General features: G+C 39.2%; 1 protein-coding gene across 4 annotated transcripts in view; it reads left to right on the top strand.

The window, feature by feature from the left end:
- The first annotated feature begins 231 nt into the window (after nt 1–231).
- Ptgr2 (prostaglandin reductase 2) overlaps nt 232–21,716 on the top strand; it is a 42,115-nt gene continuing 20,630 nt past the window's right edge. Inside the window, exons 1-4 of one of the 4 annotated variants that reach the window (XM_078050536.1) lie at nt 237–442; nt 5,183–5,262; nt 5,804–5,869; nt 7,280–7,398. In XM_078050536.1, coding sequence (XP_077906662.1) covers nt 5,863–5,869; nt 7,280–7,398 — 126 coding nt within the window. In that variant the 5' untranslated portion in view covers nt 237–442; nt 5,183–5,262; nt 5,804–5,862. Of the gene's footprint in view, nt 443–5,182; nt 5,263–5,803; nt 5,870–7,279; nt 7,399–21,716 lie in introns of all 4 variants that reach the window. The other 3 variants (XM_078050537.1, XM_078050533.1, XM_005321216.5) reach the window with 3 other exon arrangements.

The following is a 21,716-nucleotide window of genomic DNA, read 5'->3' on the forward strand; positions in this document are numbered from 1 at the left end:
ACCTACAAAGCAAGGGTTAGGGTTGATAGTCTCTCTCTACAGTAATTTCCCAGTCTGAGGCTCACAGAGACCATAACACGAATAAAATTCCTTTAAGGGCAGCTGGATGTGAACTCCTGGTCAAGGTTGAATGATTTGCTCTTTGGGTCCAGGCAGTAGGGGTGACCAAAGGGGACCGATCCGGGTTAATTTATTAATGCATTTGCTCAGGCGTATCTTTTGAAGCTTGGTATTTCCCCGGCCTCTGACGGAAACGTTGGGATCAGAAGAATCTTGCTTAAACTTCAAAACCCTGCCTCTGGGAGCCCCGGGAGCTCGGAGCCAGGCTTAGTCTTGCGCCTGCGTGGTGTGGTTGGAGGGCCAAGGTCGCGCTGGAGCCAGCCCCTCTCTTCTCGTCAAATCTCGCGAGATCGCCCCCCCCCCCCGCCGGAGCTCCGCGACGGTGAGTGGCGCGCTGAGGGTCGCTGGGTTTTCTTTTCTTGAGTTAGGTGAGGTTGATGTGGTAAGAGAGGACGCTCCGAACCAGGGTTGTCCTCCCGCCTTCCTCCCGGAAATACTGTCCACGCTGGCGTTCGAAAAGGAGGCGTTTTTTGTTTTTTGTTTTTTAAGAATTATTAGGGGATGGCGCAGGCCTGTAATCCCAGTGACTCCTGAGTCTGAGGCAGGAGGATCGCGAGTTCGAGGCCAGCCTAGGAAATTTAGCAAGATCCTGGTCTCAAAAAATAAATAAATAAATAAAAAGGACTGAGGATATAGTTTAGTGGTAAAACACCCCCAGGTTAAGTCCCCAGTACCAAAAAAAAAAAAAAAAAAAAAAAAAAGAATTGTTAGCTGGGTAGCCGAGTGTGGTGGTCTTTGCCTGTAATCTGAGCCAGCCTCAACAATTTAACAAAAACCTGTCTCAAAAGAAAAAAAAAAAAAAAAAGGGGCTGGAGTTGTAGCTTAGTGGGAAAGCACCCCTGGGTTTGATCCCCATTACTAAATGAGGATGGGGGAGGGAGAATTGTTAGAGGTAAGCAACTTTAAGTTTAGATATAATTGAGGTGCCTCTGGGACATTTAGTTAACATCGCTCTATTGGGTGGTATCAGGCATAGGGGCAGACTTAAATCATTGAACAAAACTTACACAAATATTATTAGTGCTGACAGTCTTAGAAATTTTAGACTATTGGAGCAGGTCATTAGTAATTTCCACGTAAGTAGCTGGTAGTAGGAGCTGTAGAGGAAAATGAGGTCACTAAGAAAGGAAAGAGCCATGCAGGATTCTCACATGTAGGACTTGGGGAGAGGAGAGGAAAGGACTGGCAGGACAAAGCAAAGGTCAGCAAAGTCATTTGTGGTGGAGTACTAGAACAAGAAAAGCATAAAGAAGTGTTTTATTAAAAGGTATTAGGGGGTAGAGATGTACTTTGTGCTTGCCTGACATGTATGAAGCCCTGGGTGTGATTTCCCAGTACTGCATATTTGGAAGCTCATGTTAGGAAAATGGTATGTGAGTATGAGTTCTAGTGTTGTTACTGCAAGTAATGGAATCCTGGACAACCTTCAACCTCTTTGTATCTGCCTTTCCTCCTTTATAAAATGGAAGTGATATTACCAACTTCACAGAGCAGTTTGGGGCTGGGGTTATGTTTAAACAAGATAATGAATAAGAAGTCTTTAGCTTAGTTCTTGGCATCTAGGAAAATTTAGGAAACAGACTGAGAAACCCTTATTTTTCAAGGTCCTATTTATTTATTTATCTTATGTGGTGTGGAAGATTGAACCCAGTGCCTTACAGATGCAAGGCAAGTGCTCTACCACTGAGCCACAACCTCAGCCCCAAATAGCACACTCTTTATGACTGGTACTGAGAAAATTTTTCAGTTGATCATCCATCTGTATTATTTTTGAATATTACTTAGCACTAGTTAGGAAACCATTTGGTATCATATCAAATAAGATTTGTTGAGTTGTTTTTTTTTTTCTCTTCACTTGGAATGAATCTATCACTATCACTACCCCTCCTTTCAGATCTTGTATTTGGTGCATCTTATTTTAGATGTTAACAAAACCAATGCTTTATATTCTTAATATGTTGTTTGTTGTGCTGTTGGGTATTGTACTGTTATCCTGCATTTCTTATATTTGGCACTTGAAAAGTTTCTAATTTGGAGGGAGAGAACTGTTCTAATAATAAGTATTTGGACAGATATACAGTTTTGTAATTTTATTTATTTTATTTTTGTGGTATTGGAGATCGAACTCAGGTATTCTTTACCACTGAGCTACATTCCCAGTATTTTTTATTTTGAGATAGGGTCTCATTAAGTTACCCAGGCTAGTTTTGAATTTGTGATCCTCCTGATTCAGCCTTCTAAATGGCTGGGATTATAGGCATGCACTACTGCACATTTTAAAGAAATAAAGCATACTGTTGAGAGTAGAAAAGAAAACAAATATAAAACTTTATTTGGAAAGGTTCCTTTAGTTGAAAATTTAGACATCATTGTATAATTAATAACCACTTAAGGGTAGTTGAACCTACTTTACTTGGAAAAACTTTGCTTTTTAATACTACATAATTAACACCCATGGTGTCTGACATTTCCCTATGGACTTCATGATGTAATGAAATAGGATGTAGGTAGACCATATTCAAAGATTCCTGCCTAAAAAAAATGAAACTGAATTTAATTAAGCTTCTAGATTTACTTACGAGTGACAAGCAATGGGCGAAGAGAAAAGAAAAATGCAAATGACACTATTATGAAGCTATCATGGAACATTTTACAAACAAAGGAATGAAGAAACAAAGCAATAGCATGAAATAGAAAGTTCCAAATGTATGTGAACTTTGAATCCTGATTCTAATGAATCAACTATAAGAGACATCTTTGAGGCAGAGAATTTCAGTATATACTAGGTGTTAGATGATGTTAAGGAATTACCTATTCTGTTAATTTTGTTAGGTGTAATAATGGTATGGTGTTTAAGTTGGAAGCAACCCATTATCAAAGATGGTTTAACTGAAGGATTTTATGTGAAATGGGATGATTCTGGGATTTGCTTTAAGGTGAATCTGGAAAATATGGTCTTATCTGGCAACTTTGTATCTAGAAGAAGAGAATGAATATTGATGGCAGCTAGCCATTTCTGTAACAACCAATAAAAATATATATAAATGTATGTAGGAATGTATATAAAACAAGGAAACAAATAATACATATTTCCATGTTCTTTCTATCTTACTGAATGTCACCAACATCAGACATTGTTATGGTTTGGATTTGAGATATTCTTCAAAAAGCCCATGAGGCAGTGTAGGAATATTCAGAGGTGAGAAATTAAATTATGAGAACTGTGACCTAATCAAATGGATTAATCCATTTGATGGGTTAATAGTTGAATGGATTACTGGATAGGAACTATAAGCAGGTGGGGTGTGGCTAGAATAAGTAGGTCACTGGAGGCATCTTTTTCTCTGCTTTCTGGCTGCCATGAGCAGACAACTTTCCTCTATCACACCTCCTGCCATGATATTTGGGCTTACCTCAGGCCCAGAGCAGTGGAGTCAGCCAACCATGGACTGAACCACTGAAACTGTGAGCTCAAAATATACTTTTCCTCCTCTTAAGTTGTTCTTGTCAGGTATTTTAGTTACAGCGATGAAAAGCTGACTGACACAGACATTTAGTTATTTTATTTTTTGTGGTGTTGGAACAAACCCAGGGCTTTATGCATGTTAGGCAAGTATTCTCCAGCCCTAGACATTTAGTCTTAAAAAGGAGTAGAATTTTCCTTTAATATAGGGTACTTGCAGGAGAGTTGGAGGCTGCTAAAAGGTTGTGTATGTAAAAGCCTTGTTTGGGGAAGATTTGGGGAAATGATAGAAAATGTAACATTTGGAGCTGGGCGCCATGGTGCATGCCTATAATCTCCTTGGCTCAGGAGGCTGAGGTAGGAGGATTGCAAGTTCAAAGCCAGCCTCAGCAACTTAGCAAGGCTCTCAGCAACTTAGGGAAAGACTGTCTCAACATAAAAAATAAAAAGGGCTGGGATGTGGCTCAGTGGTTAAGTTCCTATGGGTTCAGTCCTTGGTACCAAAAAAAAAAAAAAAAATGCTTTGGGACACCTGTAGTCCCAGCTACTCAGGAGGCTGAGGAAGGAGAAGCACTTTAGCCCAGGAGTTCAAGGCCAGCCAGGCAATATAGCAAGACCTTATCCCAAAAAACAGAACAACAACAAAAATCCAGCTTTAATGTGTTTGCTTTTTGTCAGCAAAACTATTGAAGATTTCCATTTTGATAAGTGAATAAAAGAAAGAACCTTTAAAATTTTGATTATATCTCAGTTAATCTCAGTTATTTTGCCTCTAGATTAACTAGGCATCTCTGGAGGAGGAATATATCATATTTTTCTTTTTTATATATTTATTTTTTAGTTGTAATTGAACACAATATCTCTATTTTATTTATTTATATGGTGCTGAGGATCGAACCCAGCATATGCGAGGTTGTGCTCTACCGCTGAGCTACAACCCCAACCTCTCATATTTTTGTTTAAATCAAGCCATATTAGGATACTTAATCATGGTGGTATGAAGATGAAATGTGCTTGAATTATCTAAGGCCACAATCATTTTGCCTCCTTCAGTCTTCAGTGAAATTGTTCCTATTAACTAAGAATTCTAACTGAATTTAGTATTTCTTCATATATTTGCTTTAGGAGGCAAACTCTGATAGAAAAGTATTATGTCTTTTAATTTCAAATATTTATTTTTTCTTGTCATTCAGAAGCACAAATGGATTTCTCTTTAATTTTTAAGTTGTTGAATGCTGTTAGCTTTTTGCCACTGTGACCAAAACACCTGATATAAGCAACTCAAAGGAGGAAAGATTTATTTTGGCTCATGGTTTCAGAGGTTTTAGTCCATGATAAGCTGGCTCCATTACTTTAGACCTGAGGCAAGACAATATCATGGTGGAAGGTCAATGAAGGAGAAAAACTGCTCAGCTCTTGGCAGCTGGGAAGCAGAGAGAGAGAGAAAGTACCTGATATGGTCAGAGCCCTGTGATCCTAACAACTCCACCTCTGAACACTGCTGCATTGGGGATCAAGCCTTTGGGGGACATTCCATATCCAAAGCTATAGCAAATACTTTAGATCTTTCTTGTGATTTAAGCATTTTTCTATTTATAGGAATTATACAGAAATCTTGTGAGACGACTGCACAAACAGAGTGATGATTGTACAGCAAGTGGTATTAAATTCCCGACCTGGTAGGTATTTGTCTATAATGAATGAATAACTGCATTTTTTGATAATTGCTGATGTATATGAAGGAATAAAAACTAATATGATATTAATTTGGTGAACTAAGGTAGTAAAATATTAAGATAATATAACAGAAGAAACTCTTTAAACAATGTAGTACTTTTTCAAATGATAACTTATCAAGACCATTGTTGATGAGATAAGGTATTTTTTGTATCATAACATTTAAAAGCCACATATTACAAATAAGTGTGTTTTCTTGGTGGGGGAGGGTTCCAGGGATTGTACCCAGGGGCACTTAACCACTGAACCACATCCCTAGCCCTTTTTATATTTTATTTTGAGACGGGGCCTCGCTGAATTGCTAAGGCTGGCCTTGAATTTGTGATCCTCCTGCATCTCCCAAATTGCCGGGGTTACAGGTATATGCCACCAGGCCTGGAGGTATCATTGATTTTTTTTTTTTTAAAGAGAGAGAGAGAGAAGAGGAGAGGAGAGGGAGAGAGAGAGGGAGAGAGAGAGAATTTTTAAATATTTATTTTTTAGTTATTGGTGGAAACTACATCTTTGTATGTGGTGCTGAGGATTGAACCCGGGCCGTTCGCATGCCAGGTGAGCGCGCTACCGCTTGAGCCACATCCCCAGCCCCAAGTATCAATGATTCTTAAAATTTGATTTTCTGTTTTATGTTAAATGTACTGACTTATGTTAGAGTTGACATCTAACTGAATCATAGAAACTTAGGTATGTAAGTAACCTGAAAAGTTTGGGCCCGCTGTTATCTTCATTTTACTGTTTACTGTGACCTGAGGAAGTCATGTAACTTTTCTGACTTCAGTTTTAGAAAAGTGGGCAGTTAGAATAAGATCCTTACATTCTAAAACCCAGTACTGGGGAGACTGGCTAGGAAAATCACAAGTTCAAGTCCACCTAGGCAAATTGGTAAGACCCTATCTCAAAATAAACAGGGCTGAGGCTATAGCTCAGTGGTAGATCACACATAGATTCGATCCCTAGTACTAGTGGGGAAAAAAGATCTCTACGTTCTATTCCCACCTTAGAAATTTGATGATTCTTGAAAAGGCAGATTACTTATGTTAAAGTTATCAAATCTGAGTAAACTTTTAGTGATGACATTTTCTGCTTACAGACTTTTTTCATGCCTCAACATTTCTAACTTGTTGATTTTTAAAACTTTTTTTAAATTTTATTTTTTTAGTTGTAGTTGGACACAATACCTTTATTCCATTCATTTATTTTTATGTGGTGCTGATGATCGAACCCAGGGCCCCCGCGCATGCTAGGTGAGTGCTCTACCACTGAGCCACAATCCCAGCCTGAAAGTTTTTTTTAAAAATATTTATTTTTTAGTTGTAGTTGGATAGTTAGAATTTCTCTCTCTCTCTCTCTATATATATATTTAGAAAGATTCTGTTTGCTTCTTAAAATGAGGAAGCAAAACTCACCTAACTTTTCACTTCGCTGGAAGTGTTTCTACTAGTTTGTAAATTTTTATTTTCGTAATTAAAAAGACAGCTGAAGGTGATTTTATGTTTTTTGAAATCCTAAAATTAAAACAGGTGAGATGATTTACCTATAATCATTAAAGGGCTGGAGTTATGGCTCAGTGGTAGAGTGCTTGCTTTGCATGTGTGAGGCACTGGGTTTGATCCTCAGCACCACATAAAAATAAAATAAATGAAATAAAGGTATTGTGTCCAATTACAACTAAAAATAAATATTAAAAAAGAAAGATGTTCATCTACAACTAAAAAAATTTTTAAAAAATTAGAAGCTGACAGCATTCTTTGAAAAGAACTTCTTGGAGAACATCAAGAGTGATGAAAACTGCTTGAGACTATGCTGAGTCATTGTTATAATTTCAGAGAAGTTACAAGACAATATAGATTTATTCATGCCTGTTTTAAAAGGGAGTGCCCTGAATCCCAGGTGATCTTTTAAAAAATAGTAACTGTATATAGGGAAGTGACTCTTTGACTAAATTTTTGCCTGATATTTTAGGAAAAAATGGTAATCCAGTGGCAGAGAATTTCCGATTGGAAGAAGTCAGTATACCAGATACTATTAATGAAGGACAAGTACAAGTTAGAACTCTTTATCTTTCTGTGGATCCTTACATGGTAAGAACCAAGAAGTGTGATTTGGTGAAAAATAATTTTATTTTCATATTGTTGCATTAGAATTTTATTGTGCTATCCTTATGACTAATAAATACTTGGGCAGTTGTGTCTTGACACTTATGAATTATAGATTAACTTATTCATTGCATTTATTAAGGAATATTTTGAAGGAATGTATTCATAATAGCAGTATATGTGGTTAGTGAGTTTCTTCCAAATGTCTATATCACTCCTAGTAGTAAGTAAAGCTTGAATAATAAAGTAGGGTTGGAACTTCCCTCAAAGGATCTGGTTTATAAGGCAGACTGTATGTGAGACCTTGATTCTAGTTGATCTCTTTTTGAAAGGGGTAGACTCATTCATGCTACCTTTAGATTAGGGAGAATTCTTGAAAAGATTGCTGAGGGAGGCAATTAAGAAAACCATCAGGCACAAGGTCTTAAGCTTTAAGTCCTGGCTTCTTTCTTTGTTTGTCTCATAGTCGTCTTTACTCCTAACTTCATCTCATAGCCATGACATGTATATCTCCATCAGTTTATCTCCTTCTATCAAGTCTCAGTGCTTAGAATCAGATTGCTGAGATTGGGAAATTGGCCAATTTATCTGTTATATTATCTATTTATAGGTTAATGACCCACTGTACTAGCTTCCTATTGCTACTATAGCACGTTACTATAAACTTAGTAGCTCTAAATAACACAAATACATTATTTTATAGTTATGGAGATTTGAGATTCAAAATGGGCCCCACAGGGCTCAAATCAAGGTTTTGGCAGGGCTGCATTTGTTCTAAAGGCTCTAGAAGAAAAAATTTTTTTTCTTCCTATTGTGGCCTCTAGAGGCTGCCCATGTTCCTTCCATGGGCCTTGTATTATACTGGTTTACCTTTGCATCAATGGTCACATCTCTGACTTTTCTCTCTCTTATCAGGACCCTTGTGATTTCATTGAGCATACTGGGATAATCCAGGATAATTTTGCCCATCTCAAGTCTCTTTTGCCATATTGACAGGTTCCAGAGGTTAGGACATGAACATCTTTGGGGGTCATTATTCTTCCTACCAGCAATCTATGGGTTGGCTATCCAGGAGTCACATATCCCTGCTAAATCCATTTATCTTTGGTTGTAGGGAGAGTTAGGCAATGGCTGCCCCTTGGTGGCAGAGCAGTGGCCATGAGAAAGTACAGAGAAGCTCTCACCAAATTACAAGGTTCATAACAGAATTGCCTATCTCTGAACAATGGAAAGAGTTCATTTTACATAGGGATTAGGTTCTATAGCAGGATTATGAGTCAAAACCTGTAGTCAGTCAAAATACTCTTAGAAAATCCTTTAAATTGGTATTAAATTATTAGGATCTAGCTCATTGGAAACTCAAAAATTTAGAATCATTCTATCTATCCAAATAATATGATTTTCTGAAACTTTCCTTCCCTAAGCTTCAGTTGCCCTTTGTATTAGGTTGTTCCTGTTCCTCACCTTTTATTTTGTTTATTCATTTATCAGTTGAGGAACATATGGATAGTTTCCACAGTTTGGCTATTATGAATAATTTTGGGGTGAACTTTTGTGTGGATCATGTTTTATTTCTCTTTCATATATACCTAGAATAAGAATTGCTAAGTCACATATTGACTGTGTTTAACCTTTTTTCCCCATCAGTACTGGTCATCGGACCCAGGGGCACTCTACCGTGAGGTACATTCCCAGCCCTATTGTTTGAGACAGGGTCTTGGAAGTTGCAGAGGCTGGCTTAAGCTCTTCCTGCCTCAGCTTCCTGAGTTGCTGGAATAATAGGTGTGCACTACCATGCCCAGTTTTTATTTTTTATATGGAGATGGGGTATTGCTAAGTTGCCTAGGCTGACCTTGAACTTCCTGAGGTTGGTCTCAAACTTGTCATGCTCTGTATCAGCCTCCTGAGTTGCTGGAATTAGAGGCATTTGCCATTGTGCCTGGCTTTGTTTAACCTTTTCAGGAAGTACCAGATTCTTTTCCAAGATGGTTACAACATTTTACAGTTCTACAAGAAGTAAATAAGGGATCTAGTTTCTCTACACCTTCACTAATACATATATATATTTTTTATTGTAGCCATTCTAGTTAGTGTGAAGTGGTATCTCATTGTGGTTTCATTCTGCATTTTCTTTTTTTTTTTTTTTTTGAGAGAGAGAGAATGAATTTTAATACTTATTTATTTTTTAGTTTTTCGGTGGACACAACATCTTTGTTTGTATGTGGTGCTGAGGATTGAACCTGGGCTGCACGCATGCCAGGCGAGTGCGCTACCGCTTGAGCTACATCCTCAGCCCCTCATTCTGCATTTTCTTGATGGCTAATTTTTAGCATGTTGTTGTGTGCTTAGTGGCCATTTGTATATTTGTTGAAGAGGTATGTATTCAGATCTCTTACATATTTTAAAATTGGATTATCTGTCTTTTATTATTGAGTTACAAGAGTTCTTTTTTTTAAAGAGAGAGAATTTCAATATTTATTTTTCATTTTTTCGGCAGACACAACATCTTTGTTGGTATGTGGTGCTGAGGATCGAACCCGGGCTGCACGCATGCCAGGCGAGCATGCTACCGCTTGAGCCATATCCCCAGCCCCATAAGAGTTCTTTTTATATTCCAGAAATAAGCCCATTTCCCAATATGTGATCTGTAAAATATTTTCTCTCATTCTGTGGATTGTCTTTCCTTTCCCCACTTTTCTTATGGTACTGGAGTTTAAATTTAGGACCATGCACATGCTAGACAAGACTTCTACAACTCAACTGTTCCCTAGCCTTTTTTTACTTATTTTATTTTGAGGCAGGGTCTTGATAAATTGCTCAAACTTATGATCTTCCTGCTTCAGCCTTATGAGTAGCTGGGGTTACAGGCGTTTGCTACATGCTGGCTTATCTTTTCACTTTTAATGGTATCCATTAAAATATAGAATTTTTTGTTTTTGATAAAGACTGGTTTACCTGTGCTTTTTTTCTTTATCACATACTTTCAGACTCATCTGAGAAGGCTTTGTCTCACTGAGGGTTAAAAAGAAAGATTTAGCTCCAATTTTTTTTCTAGGATTTTTATAGTTTTAGTTCTCACATTTTAATAAATGACCCATTTTGAGTTAATCTTTTTATATGGTATAAGGAAGAGATTTGTTTTAGTTAAGGTTTTTCATAGAGTCAACAGAGGAGAGATACAGATGTAGATACACAGATTTATGAGAAAGGATTGGCTCACATGATTTGGGGGAATAAAAAGTTCCATAATAGGCATTCTGCAAGCTGAAAAACCAGAAAAGTCTATAGTATGGCTCAGTCCCAGAGTCCCAGGGATGCAAATCCCAGTCTTCAAATACCAAAAAAAAAAAAAAAAACCATGGATTCCTGAAGTCTAAGGACAGAAGAAGTAGGGCATCTTGCTCCAGAAGAGTAAGAGCAAGAATTCACCCTTCTCCCTTTTTGTTCTGTCAGCTCCGCCATCACTGTCCAAGCTCCCCACCTAACCAAGGGCAGATCTTACCTCCTCAGTTCATCAACTCACATCAATCTCCTCTGAAAACACACTCACTGTAGCTGGGCATGGTGGTGCACTCCTGTAATCCCAGTGGCTGAGAGGCTGAGTCAGGAGGATTGCAAGTTCAAAGCCAGCCTCAGCAACTAGGCGAGGTGCTAAGCAACTCAGTGAGACTCTGTCTGTAAATAAAATACAAAATAGGACTGGGGATGTGGCTCAGTGGCTAAGTGCTCTGGGTTCAATCCCTGGCACAAAAAAAAAAAAAAAAAAAAAAAAAAAGAAAGAAAGAAAGAAAGAAAAAGAAAAGGAAAAAAAATCACTCACCAAAACACCCAGAAACAGTGTTTCAGGGGCCATGTAAGCATCTTTCTTTCAGTCAAAACCTAAAATTGATCATCACAGTTTTTGTGCTTTTACATGTGGATACACAGTTGAATGAGTACTATGTGTTGAAAAGATTATCCTTTCCTTGTTGAATTTTCTTGGTACTTTTTTGAAAATTAATTGACCATATGAGGATTTATTTCTGGTCTCAAAACTATTCCATCAATCTGTTTATCTTTATGCTATATTTCACTGCCTTGAAGACTATAGCTTCGTAGTAAATTTTGAGATTAGGAAGTGTGAGTGTTCCAACTCTATTCTTCTTCAAGATTGTTTTGGCTATTTTAGAATTTGAATTTCCATGTTAATTTTAGGACCAGATTGTCAATTTTTGCACAGAAATAAGTTTTTTTTTTTTTTTTTTATACTGGGAATTGAATTGTCCTGGAACTTGTGATCCTCCTATGTCATCTTCCTGAGTTGTTGGGATTATAGGCATAGGCCACTTTGCCCAGCCCAAGCTGGGATTTTGATAAGGATTACTTTGAATCTTAAATCAATTTTAGGAATACTACAATCTATGATGGTTAATTTTATATGTCAGCTTGACTTGGCCAAGGGATACCTAGATAAACATTATTTCTAAATAATAGAAACATTATTTCTGAGTGTTTCTGTGTTATATAGTTTGGATCTGGAATGTCTCCAAAGGTTTGTATGTTAAAGACTTGGTCTCCATTCTCCCACTCCCCACCCCTCAGCTATAGGAAGGTGGTGAAAATTTCAGGAGGTGGGGTCTAGTTGGAAGAGGTGGGTCACTGAGGGTTGGGAGTGTGATGTTGATGGATCTTTATTTTATTCATTTATTTATATATGGTGCTGAGAATCAAACCCAGGGCCTCATACATGCTAGGAAGAAGCTCTACCACTGAGCTACACTCCCAGCCTGGGATATGCCTTTGAAGGTATATTTTGTCCCTGGCTTCTGGCTATCTTTTTCTGCTTCCTGACTGCCCAGCAATGAGCAGTTTTGCCCTGCCACACACTCCCTGCTATGATATTGTGCCTGATCACAAGCCTACAGCAATGGGGCCAAGTGACCATGGAGTGACACCTCTGAAACTGTGAGCCAAAATAAATCTTTCCTTCTTTAAGTCTGTCATCCGCATCCCATCCAGTCCAGTCCTTTCGTGTGTGTCATAAGTCCCATAACCCACCCCCGCTACACACACACACACACACACACACACACACACACACACACACACACCCCACCCTACCCTAGTAAGTTTGCTGTAAGGGTATTTCTGGAAATATTAGCATTTGAATCAACGGACTCAATAAAGCAGATGTTCCTCTCAAATGTGAGTGGGTATCATCCGATTGATTGGGGGCCTAAGTAGAAAAGAAGTTAGAGGAAAGTTAAAGTTTGTCTTACTGCTCAAATCAGGACATCCATCTTTTCCTGTCCTTAGAGTTCTTGGTTTTGGGTCTTCTGACCCAGACTGGGTCATCTCTATTTTGCATTTGATTTATTTTTATGTGGTGCTGAGAATCGAACCCAGTGCCTCACGCATGCTAGGTGAGCGCGCTACCACTTGAGCCACATCCCCAGCCCCTTGTATTTGATTTAGATACAGGTCTCACTGAGTTGCTTAGTGCCTCTATAAATTGCTAAGGCTGGCTTTGAACTTTCCATTCTACTGGGTGCACCTCTTCATGGGTGCAGAACTAATAACCACAACTAGAAGATAAAAGAGCCCGGAGAGGTTTATTACTTGCAGCAAGTAAGAACATTGAAGATAACTCTCAAAGTAGTGTTATTCCTGAACAAAGAAAGCAAGAGACTTTTATTGGGGAAAATTTTATATATTCATATCATAAAGACTCATCATCATATGCAGAGGTGAGCACATTTCTGGGCATACTCAGTTTGAAGTCATATATCATGTGTTTTAAAAAAATATCAGACACAAATGCCTCTGGGCAGAGAATTTTGCATTTTAGTAAGTAAAGTTTATTTCTAGGTTGCCTTAAAATGATGAGTCAGAATGACTTGGCAATTTTTGCTGGTTACTTGTAAATTTCTGCAAAGGACTTTAGCTGGAACAAACAAAACAACTTTATCATTTAAAGAGTCAGAAGCTTAAGAGCTTGGAACATAGGAGCTTGCTCCTAAAAGTGCCTGCCTGGTAGCTAACAGTTTTGGTATCAGAGTAATAATAGTGGTGTCATAGAACTGGTGTTGTGAGATAACTCAATGGGAACTCCAAACAAAGGTATTGTGCCTATCTACACCTAAAAAATATTTTTAAAAATAAAAAGGGTCAGGAATATGGCTCACTGGTAAAGCACCTCTGGGTTCAATCCCCACTACCAAAAAAAAAAAAAAAAGAGAGAGAGAAAGAAGAGCAGTTTTCAGGCTGTATCTAGCCCTTATTAAATTATTCCATTTAATAAAGCAGTAGTTGTCCTGATCTAATCCATTTGATACAAGTGCTAAGGCAGAATGACTTGGTAACTTGTATGGGTAAACATAATCAATCACCAGACAGTGGACATACAGAACTTATAAAAAGAGTAATACCCCCAGCTGCAGAGCACAATTATAAGGCACAGACTGATAAATTAATTGTGCTGATAAAAAACAACCACCTGTAAATATCAAATTAAATCAGAAGCACCTGGATGCATGGGTATATCAAACCCATAGTAGGGAAATTTATCAAACACATCAAAACACAGATGATGCAACTCCTCACTTGAAACATAATAGGAAGGGCACCTAAGACTCTGCTATGGTGGCACAAACTGACCCATCAGTCACTGTAACAGACCATCCAATGAAGACGTCACATCAGGAGGTCAACAGGTAATAAACACCCAACTCTGTCCCCAGAGCTTCAGTTCAGCTCCATTCCTGCTTGACATGGCCCACTTTGAAACTGCCTGCCATTCAGATGTTCTGGATATTCTAGACAAGTTCTGCACCCTGAACTAACCCTCGCCTTGCCTTGAATAGCTTGGCACCCTGAATAGCTCTGTACCTTGAGCAGATTCTATGCCTCCAACAGATTCTTTGCTGGGTTTATAAATCTTTTTTTTTTTTTTTTCCTGTCATACTAGGGATTGAACCCATGAGCTCTATTACTGAGTTATATCCCAAGTCCTCTGTTGTTGCTTTAATATATTTTGAGACAGGGTCTAAGTTGTGGAGGCTGGCCTTTAACTTGAGATTCACCCTGTCTCAGCCTCCTAAGAATGGCGTGGGCCACTGCTTTATAAGGGTCGTTTCCGGGAGAATAGGTTCATGGAGCCCGGTGGAGGGAGTGTGTTCCCAGAAGTGTGTGTAGAGTGCCGGTGATAGTTAGGGAATAAAGGTTGCTGTTTGAACCTTCAAGGCTGTGTGGCGGCTCAGTTATTTTGTGCCCAGACAGACTGCGGCAGCTGAGAACTGCAGAAGAGGTTCAGCTGCCAGAAAAACTGCTGCTAGTCCCAGCTGCTGAGGAGCCACCTAAAAGCAGATGGGAGACTTGTTGACACCAGCTGTTGGGAACCACTGGTACCCACGGCATACAGATACACCAAGAGCTGAGAGCTACTGGCACTCCCACTCAGATTCATAATTTCTATCTGCATTTTTTTTAAGGTTTGTACATTCACTCTTACTTGTTTTTTTCCTCCTAGTTTTTTTTTTGCTTCTTATTTTGTGGGTTTAAAATTCTTGTCTTCCTATATCTTTTCTATTTTTTTTTTTACCTTTCTGTACTTATGTCTTTAAAGTTTTCCACTTTAAATTTTTAATCTTCTTTATCCAAATATTTTTTATCCTATTGTCTTCCCATTTTTATGTTTTTTTTTTTAAGTAATGCTTTTAAGATTAACTAGGCTTCGAATGACACAATCTTTCTTCCGCCATGAAGGCATCTTAACCACCTTTAATTTAACCTTTTAAAGCCTTTTGCAACTTACTTAGACATTTTACAACTTTTTACTTTATCACACAAAGATTATCTCATCTAGAAACATTTCTTTTTCCTTTAATCTTTTATATTAAAATATATTTCCACATCTTGAATTTTTTTATCTCTTTTCTAGCTGTGAACCCTTTTTTAAAAATTCACATTTTGAAATGACCCTTATAAAATTTTTGAATTTAGACAAATTACTCCACTTTAATAAGATGAAATATTTTTATGCTTTTATGGTACTGTAATACTATAATTGAAATCCAACTGAAACTTCTTATACTCTTTGTATATAAATTACACTTGATAGAATCTTAACTCTTAGTAACCTTGTTTCAGCAAAGACACAGACACAAAGCAATATTAAACATTTTTTCCATTTACCAATTTATGAAAACACACATAATGTTTAAATATATTACCTTATGGAACTTAATAAGTAAAGAGTACTTGCTTTTATATTTAGTGGTTGATGTTTCAACACTTTAGCTTTGTAAATTAATCAGATGTCTGTAAAAACCAAGATCTTAGACAAGTGTAGTAAACAGAACTAGCAATCTCTTTCTTGTTGAAGAAAAATCCTTTCACAGGATACCATGATGGTCCCATTGTGATATATTTAATAACTCCTCTTTAAAAAGCCATGGGCTACATTTTTGTATTGTATCAACATATGCCCTAACTGTTCTTGGTCTTACTGGGGAGCCTCCTTCCTCTAACAATTTCTCTTTCTCAGGGGCGAACAACTTCCAACTTTGAGTCAACCATTTTCCCCAGTTTGCCTGAGAAAGTTCTAGGGACAGGCAACTTGAAATAAAAACAAAATAAATCAAAATAAGAATGCCGCAGTCTTGGCTGGGCACAAAATTACGAGTCACCACACACCTTGTAGATTCAAACAGCAACTCTTTATTCCCGAACTCACACCGGCCCTCTACAAACACGTTCTGGGGAAATCCACATTCTTCCACAAAATTCACCAGGCTTTGAATCCCAAATACTTTCTGAATTCCAGGAGAACTCAATGGGAACTTAGGCAGCAGGATACGCCCTATTCCAAAAGGAATAACCTTAAACCTGGAACCGCCCTAAACCCAGATTGTTCTAAGCCAGGAACGCCCTAAACCCAAGGAACGGGATACTCCCTAAAACCTGATCCGCCCTAATCCAGTAGGATCCTCCTTAAACCCGGATCCACCCTGGTCCTTGAGCAGGGTCACCTTTCTCAAGCATACATGCAATGTCTCTTAAAATGTCCATTTTCACGAGTCCTTCCTCTAAGCAACATGGGGTACGCTGGCAAGGAAATTTCGATGCGTCATTCCTACTTGGCAATGGCTCTCAGCATCAAGAACACATTGTTTTTTGAAATGGTCACCCATTCTTTTGTTCTCCTTCAGGGGCGTGCAATTTCACTTACCTCCAAGCTTCAGGTGTTCCCCATACGGGCCACCAAATGCTGCAGTCTGGCTGGGCACAAAATAACCCAGCGACCACATAGCCTTGTAGGTTCAAACAGCAACCTTTATTCCCGAACTCTCACCGGCACTCTACATACACTTCCGGGGAACACACTCCCTCCACCAGAGTCCGCATGCCAATTCTCTCAGAACCCAGGGAGAACTCAATGGGAACTCCAAAGTAGGGGGTGCCCAAGGCAGCAGGATCCGCCCTAATCCCGGATCCACCCTAATCCCAGAGCAGGGTCACCTTTCAACCATTCCCTCTGGCAAAAATGCCAGGCGTCATTTTGACTAAACTGTGGCTCTCAACACTCAGCTTTCAGTTGTCTACTGCTCTTCACAGCTGCCTGGCTGCTAGGTGTTCTCAGGGCTGGCAGCCCTTGGTGTTACCAGCTCTTGGTTTAATCATTTTAGTCCACTCTGAGATAAAAATCACCAAAAAAAAAAAAAAAAAAAAAAAACATCAGAAGGCAATAGAACCATCTGGACAAGGCTTTACATGGGGCCTTTGTTGCAGCACAGGGGGGAAGTGTGCAGGATGAAGTCCCATACTGGCCAGATGAGACTGAGAAGAGTACTTGCATAGGGCCAGGCACGGTATTACATGCTTGTGATCCCATCTATTCTGGAGGCTGAGGCAATATGGCAAATTTGAGGCCATGCTGAGCAATCTAGTGAGACTCTGTCACAAAATAAAATTTTAAAAAGGCCTGGAGATAGCTGGACATGGTGGCACATGCCTATAATTTCAGCAGCTTGGAAGGCTGAGGCAGGAGAATCATAAGTTCAAAACCATGCTCAGCAAAAGTGAGGTGCTAAGCAACTCGGTGAGATCCTGTCTCTAAAAAAAATACAAAATTGGGCTGGGGATGTGGCTCAGTGGTCGAGTGCCCGTGAGTTCAATTCCCAGTACCCCCCCCCCAAAAAAAAAAAAAAAAGGTCTGGGGATAAAACTCCAAGGTATAGTGCTCCTGGTCTCAATTACCAGTACCATTTAAAAAAGAAGAGAGATGGTTGAATGCACAAGCATGTGCTGGTCTAAGCATGTGCAGTTTCCTGTCTGCTAACCACAGACTTTCTGCTTAGTCATGCCAGTGTGCATTGGCATACTGAACTTGCATGCTCTGGCTGTCATGGGTGGGAGAAGTGCTCCTTGCCAAACCAATTGAGAATAGTTGAAGATGGTCAGAGACATGCAGAACAGCTGCAGGGAGGAGTCATCAGGGTGGCCACAGGTTGTCCTGAAGCTGCCCCAGGAAGTGAATTCTCTTAGAGTAATTGCCTGGCTTCTGGAGGGGTGGTGGCAGAACTGGAGGCTCTCTGAGCAATCACGAGGTATATGAAGCAGTCCTGGTGTTCTCAGCTCACACAGTCCACAGAAGAAGCAGCCACTTGATTGATAGCTCCGGTAGCTTCCCTGGGAGTGGTAGGGCTAAAGTTTGGACTCCTGATGTCTCCAATGGGATCCTAGAAGCAGCGGCAATGTCAACTGTAGTTCAGCTGGGATGGGGATCTGAGGGATCTACGTCTTCCTGACCCAGCGCAGGACTGAGCTATCAGTCAACCTGCTTTACTGCTGTAGCTGTCAGAAAAGGTTGGAGAGCAGTGGTTACATCAACAGCGGCTTCCTTCCCTAATCTCTCTGAGGCAGCTGGAGCTGACATTATATACTGCAAGCCCTGCAGTCCCAGCTCCTATCTCTGCTCTAGCTATACGCCATTTTTGTCAGCATTGCCCAGCAGCTTGGCTGCACTTCAGGGTGGCAGCAGCTGCAGCCCAAGAGCCCAACGTGTGGGCGGAGCTACCAGCTGTCAGTTAAGGTGCTCAATGTGAGTATACCACTCTTGTTGGCCCCAGGCTGCTCTACTGTCAAAGGAAAATAATTTCTTTGGAGGACTTTCAGGCTCTTCTGTCTCACCTCCTTAGTCTAACTCCTACAACAGAATAAATTCTAATAGATAATGAAATTAAAGGTCTCAGTAACTGAGCTGCTACCAAGGTCTCAACAGCTTCTCCCTCTGAGTCTTCTTTTTCCCCAAAGCCCTATTCCCTCTGCCTACTTCCTGCTGGCACTGAAGATTATATCCATATAAGAATTCAATAGAAAAACCGCAGGAAGACCCTTACTACTGTCTAAGGGATTGCTGATTATTATGATGAAAGGAAATTAGTTAAGGCCTTTAAGTAAAGAAATTTGCCTGCAATGGTACAGTAATTGAGCATACAGAATTTGGAGAAGTAATTCAGCTTTTGAGTGACTAGCACAAGGTGTAGACTGGCCTAGCTAGGGACAATCAGCTAAAGGTTTATGACTTTTAAGTGCTTGTGGCTTAAGTGAGGATTTCTGTGCAATGAGTAGTTTCCCTTTTGTTCCTTGTCACAAGTGTAAGAACCTCACAGCTTGTGTAATGTAACTCTGTGGAGTCTACTTTTAACTTGGACTACTGTAACTCCTTCATGCAATAAAATGAAAGTTATAAAAAAGAAACTAAAAAAATGTATAAGCCAGGAGTGGTGACACATGCTTATAGTTTGAGAGGCTGAGATGGGAGGATCACTTGAGCCCATGAGTTCAAGACCAGCCTGAGCAACAGAGTGAGACTCCCATGTCAAAAATGGGGAGGATGGGGGGGATCAGGTATAGCTCAATGGTAGAACACTTGCCTATTATGCACAAGGCCCTGGGTTCAATCTCTAGCAATACCAATTTTTTTCTTTTTCTTTTTTTTCTTTTACAAAGAAATATGGTCAATTGAATGAAGTTGGAGAATGAATAACATGGCAGTTATGAATAAGAATGGCAGCAAATGATTGATAAGTGTGACTTTTTTTCCCCCCAATGCTAGAGACTCACACTTGCTAGGCAAGTACTCTCCCTTACCTTTTCTTGATTTTATTTTGAGACAGGGTCTTGTTTCTTTGCCCAGACTCCTCCTGTTCTTCTCTTCCAAGTAGCTGGGATTGTAGGTCTGGACCATCACACATGGCTCCGTGTGACTTTTAGGATAGTGTGTTTTTATAAAACACAGTAAAATAGTATTTCCAAAACCAAAAGATAAATAGTAAACTTAGAACAATTTACAACATAAAAGATAAAGTCTGATGTGTAGGAACTTTATATATTTCCTCTTTTGGTTTCTAGAGCATCATTATAGAAGACAAAGGGAATCCTGGCTTACTTCTTTTCATTCTTTATGTACAATGGAGACCCAATTGACGGTATCCTTTGCTACCAAAACAACCTATAACTTTGGGAAGGCTCATGTTTCCTCTTGAGCCATTTGGGAAGTTCAGGTGCTTTCTAACAGTGACACTAGTCACTTGTGAATATGATCATAATGAAAAGCAATTAGATGATTGTCTTTGCCTGTTTCTATTAGTATAACGGAACACCACAGATTGGGTGATTTATAAAGAATAGTGTTTAAGCTGGGCTTGGTGGTGTAACTTATAACCCCATCTACTTTGGAGGCTGGAGGCAGGACGATCCCAAGTTTGAGGCTAGCCTTAAGCAATTTAGTGAGATTCTGTCTCAAAATTTTAAAAGGGCTTCAGTGTATAGCTCAGTTGTAGAGCTTGTCTTGCATGTGCAAGGCCCTGGGTTTGGTACTAAATACTGGGAAAAAGTTTAGGAACTTTTGAAAAGTTTAGGAACTTGGTACCAGAACCTGATAAATGAATTCTTGCTGCATTATAACATGGCAGAGGGCACCAAGGACAAGACAAAGCAAGTATGCTAACTTGGGTCTCTCTTTCTCTTCTTATAAAGTCCCTAATGCAATCATGGAATCCCCACTATCAAGACCTCATCTACTACTAATTATTTCCCCAGGGTTCCACCTTCAAATACCATTAAGAGTCTAATAGTCCCATAATTTAAGCATGTAATAATTTTTGTGTGTTCTTTTGTCTGTTTAAAAAGAGAAAAAAATACCATTAATATATGACTTGGGGGTTAATTCTCAACATTAGTTTGGGCTAAGAAACAAACACTCAGACCATAGCAATAACTTTTTCAAAATTCTTTCCAGGAGTGGTGAAATTTTTTTCTTTGTGGACTTGTGAAATGAAATGGTAGTTGGTCCAAAACATTAATAGATAACTTGTTAAGTTGAAACAGGGATAAAATGGGTCACTTATTTCCCACAGACCTAAAGATGTGCCCACTTTCAGTGGCAGCTAAAACAAAGCTCAGTCATGTATGGACTTTATCACACTACATATGCAAAGCAAATCACATAAGGAGAATAATTATCACAAATTGAGAGGAAAAAATCACAGGGTTCAATTTTCAGAGTCAATTATTGAGGATAACTGGTTTGGCTTTCTTATGACTTTTACACTTCAGTGTATAATACAACTCAGGTCATGTAATGATTTCACATACAACAATGAACAAATATAAATACTTTCACTTGGGGCTGTATTTGTAACTCAATGACATAGCCCTTGCCTAACATTCCCTAGAACCTGGGTTTGATCTCCAACAACAAAAACAAAAACTGGGGGCTGGGGATGTGGTTCAAGCGGTAGCGCGCTCGCCTGGCATGCGTGCGGCCCGGGTTCGAACCTCAGCACCACATACCAACAAAGATGTTGTGTCCGCCGAGAACTAAAAAGTGAATATTAAAAATTCTCTCTCTCTCTCTTTAAAAAAAACAAAAACAAAAACAAAAACAAGCCAGGTGATTTAGGAGGCTAAGGTAGGAGGATTGCAAGTTTAAGGTCAGTCTCAGCAATCTAGTGACCCTGTCTCAAAAATTTAAAAAGGGCTGGGGAGGGCCTGGGGTTGTGGCTCAGCAGTAAATCGCTCTCCTAGTGGGTGCAAGGCACTGAGTTCGATCTTCACTGCCACATAAAAATAAATAAATAAAATAAAGGCATTGTGACCAACTACAGCTAAAAAAATATTTTTTAAAAAAAGGGATGGGGATGTGGTTTAATGGTTAAGTGCCCCTGGGTTCAATCCGTAGTCCTAAAAACAAAACTAACTAACAAAACCCCCAATCAAATGAAAAAAGAAACAAAGACTTTTACTTAAGCCAAGGATAA

Source organism: Ictidomys tridecemlineatus, chromosome 5 (genome assembly GCF_052094955.1).
Source record: "Ictidomys tridecemlineatus isolate mIctTri1 chromosome 5, mIctTri1.hap1, whole genome shotgun sequence".
In the NCBI taxonomy this organism is placed as follows: domain Eukaryota; kingdom Metazoa; phylum Chordata; class Mammalia; order Rodentia; family Sciuridae; genus Ictidomys; species Ictidomys tridecemlineatus.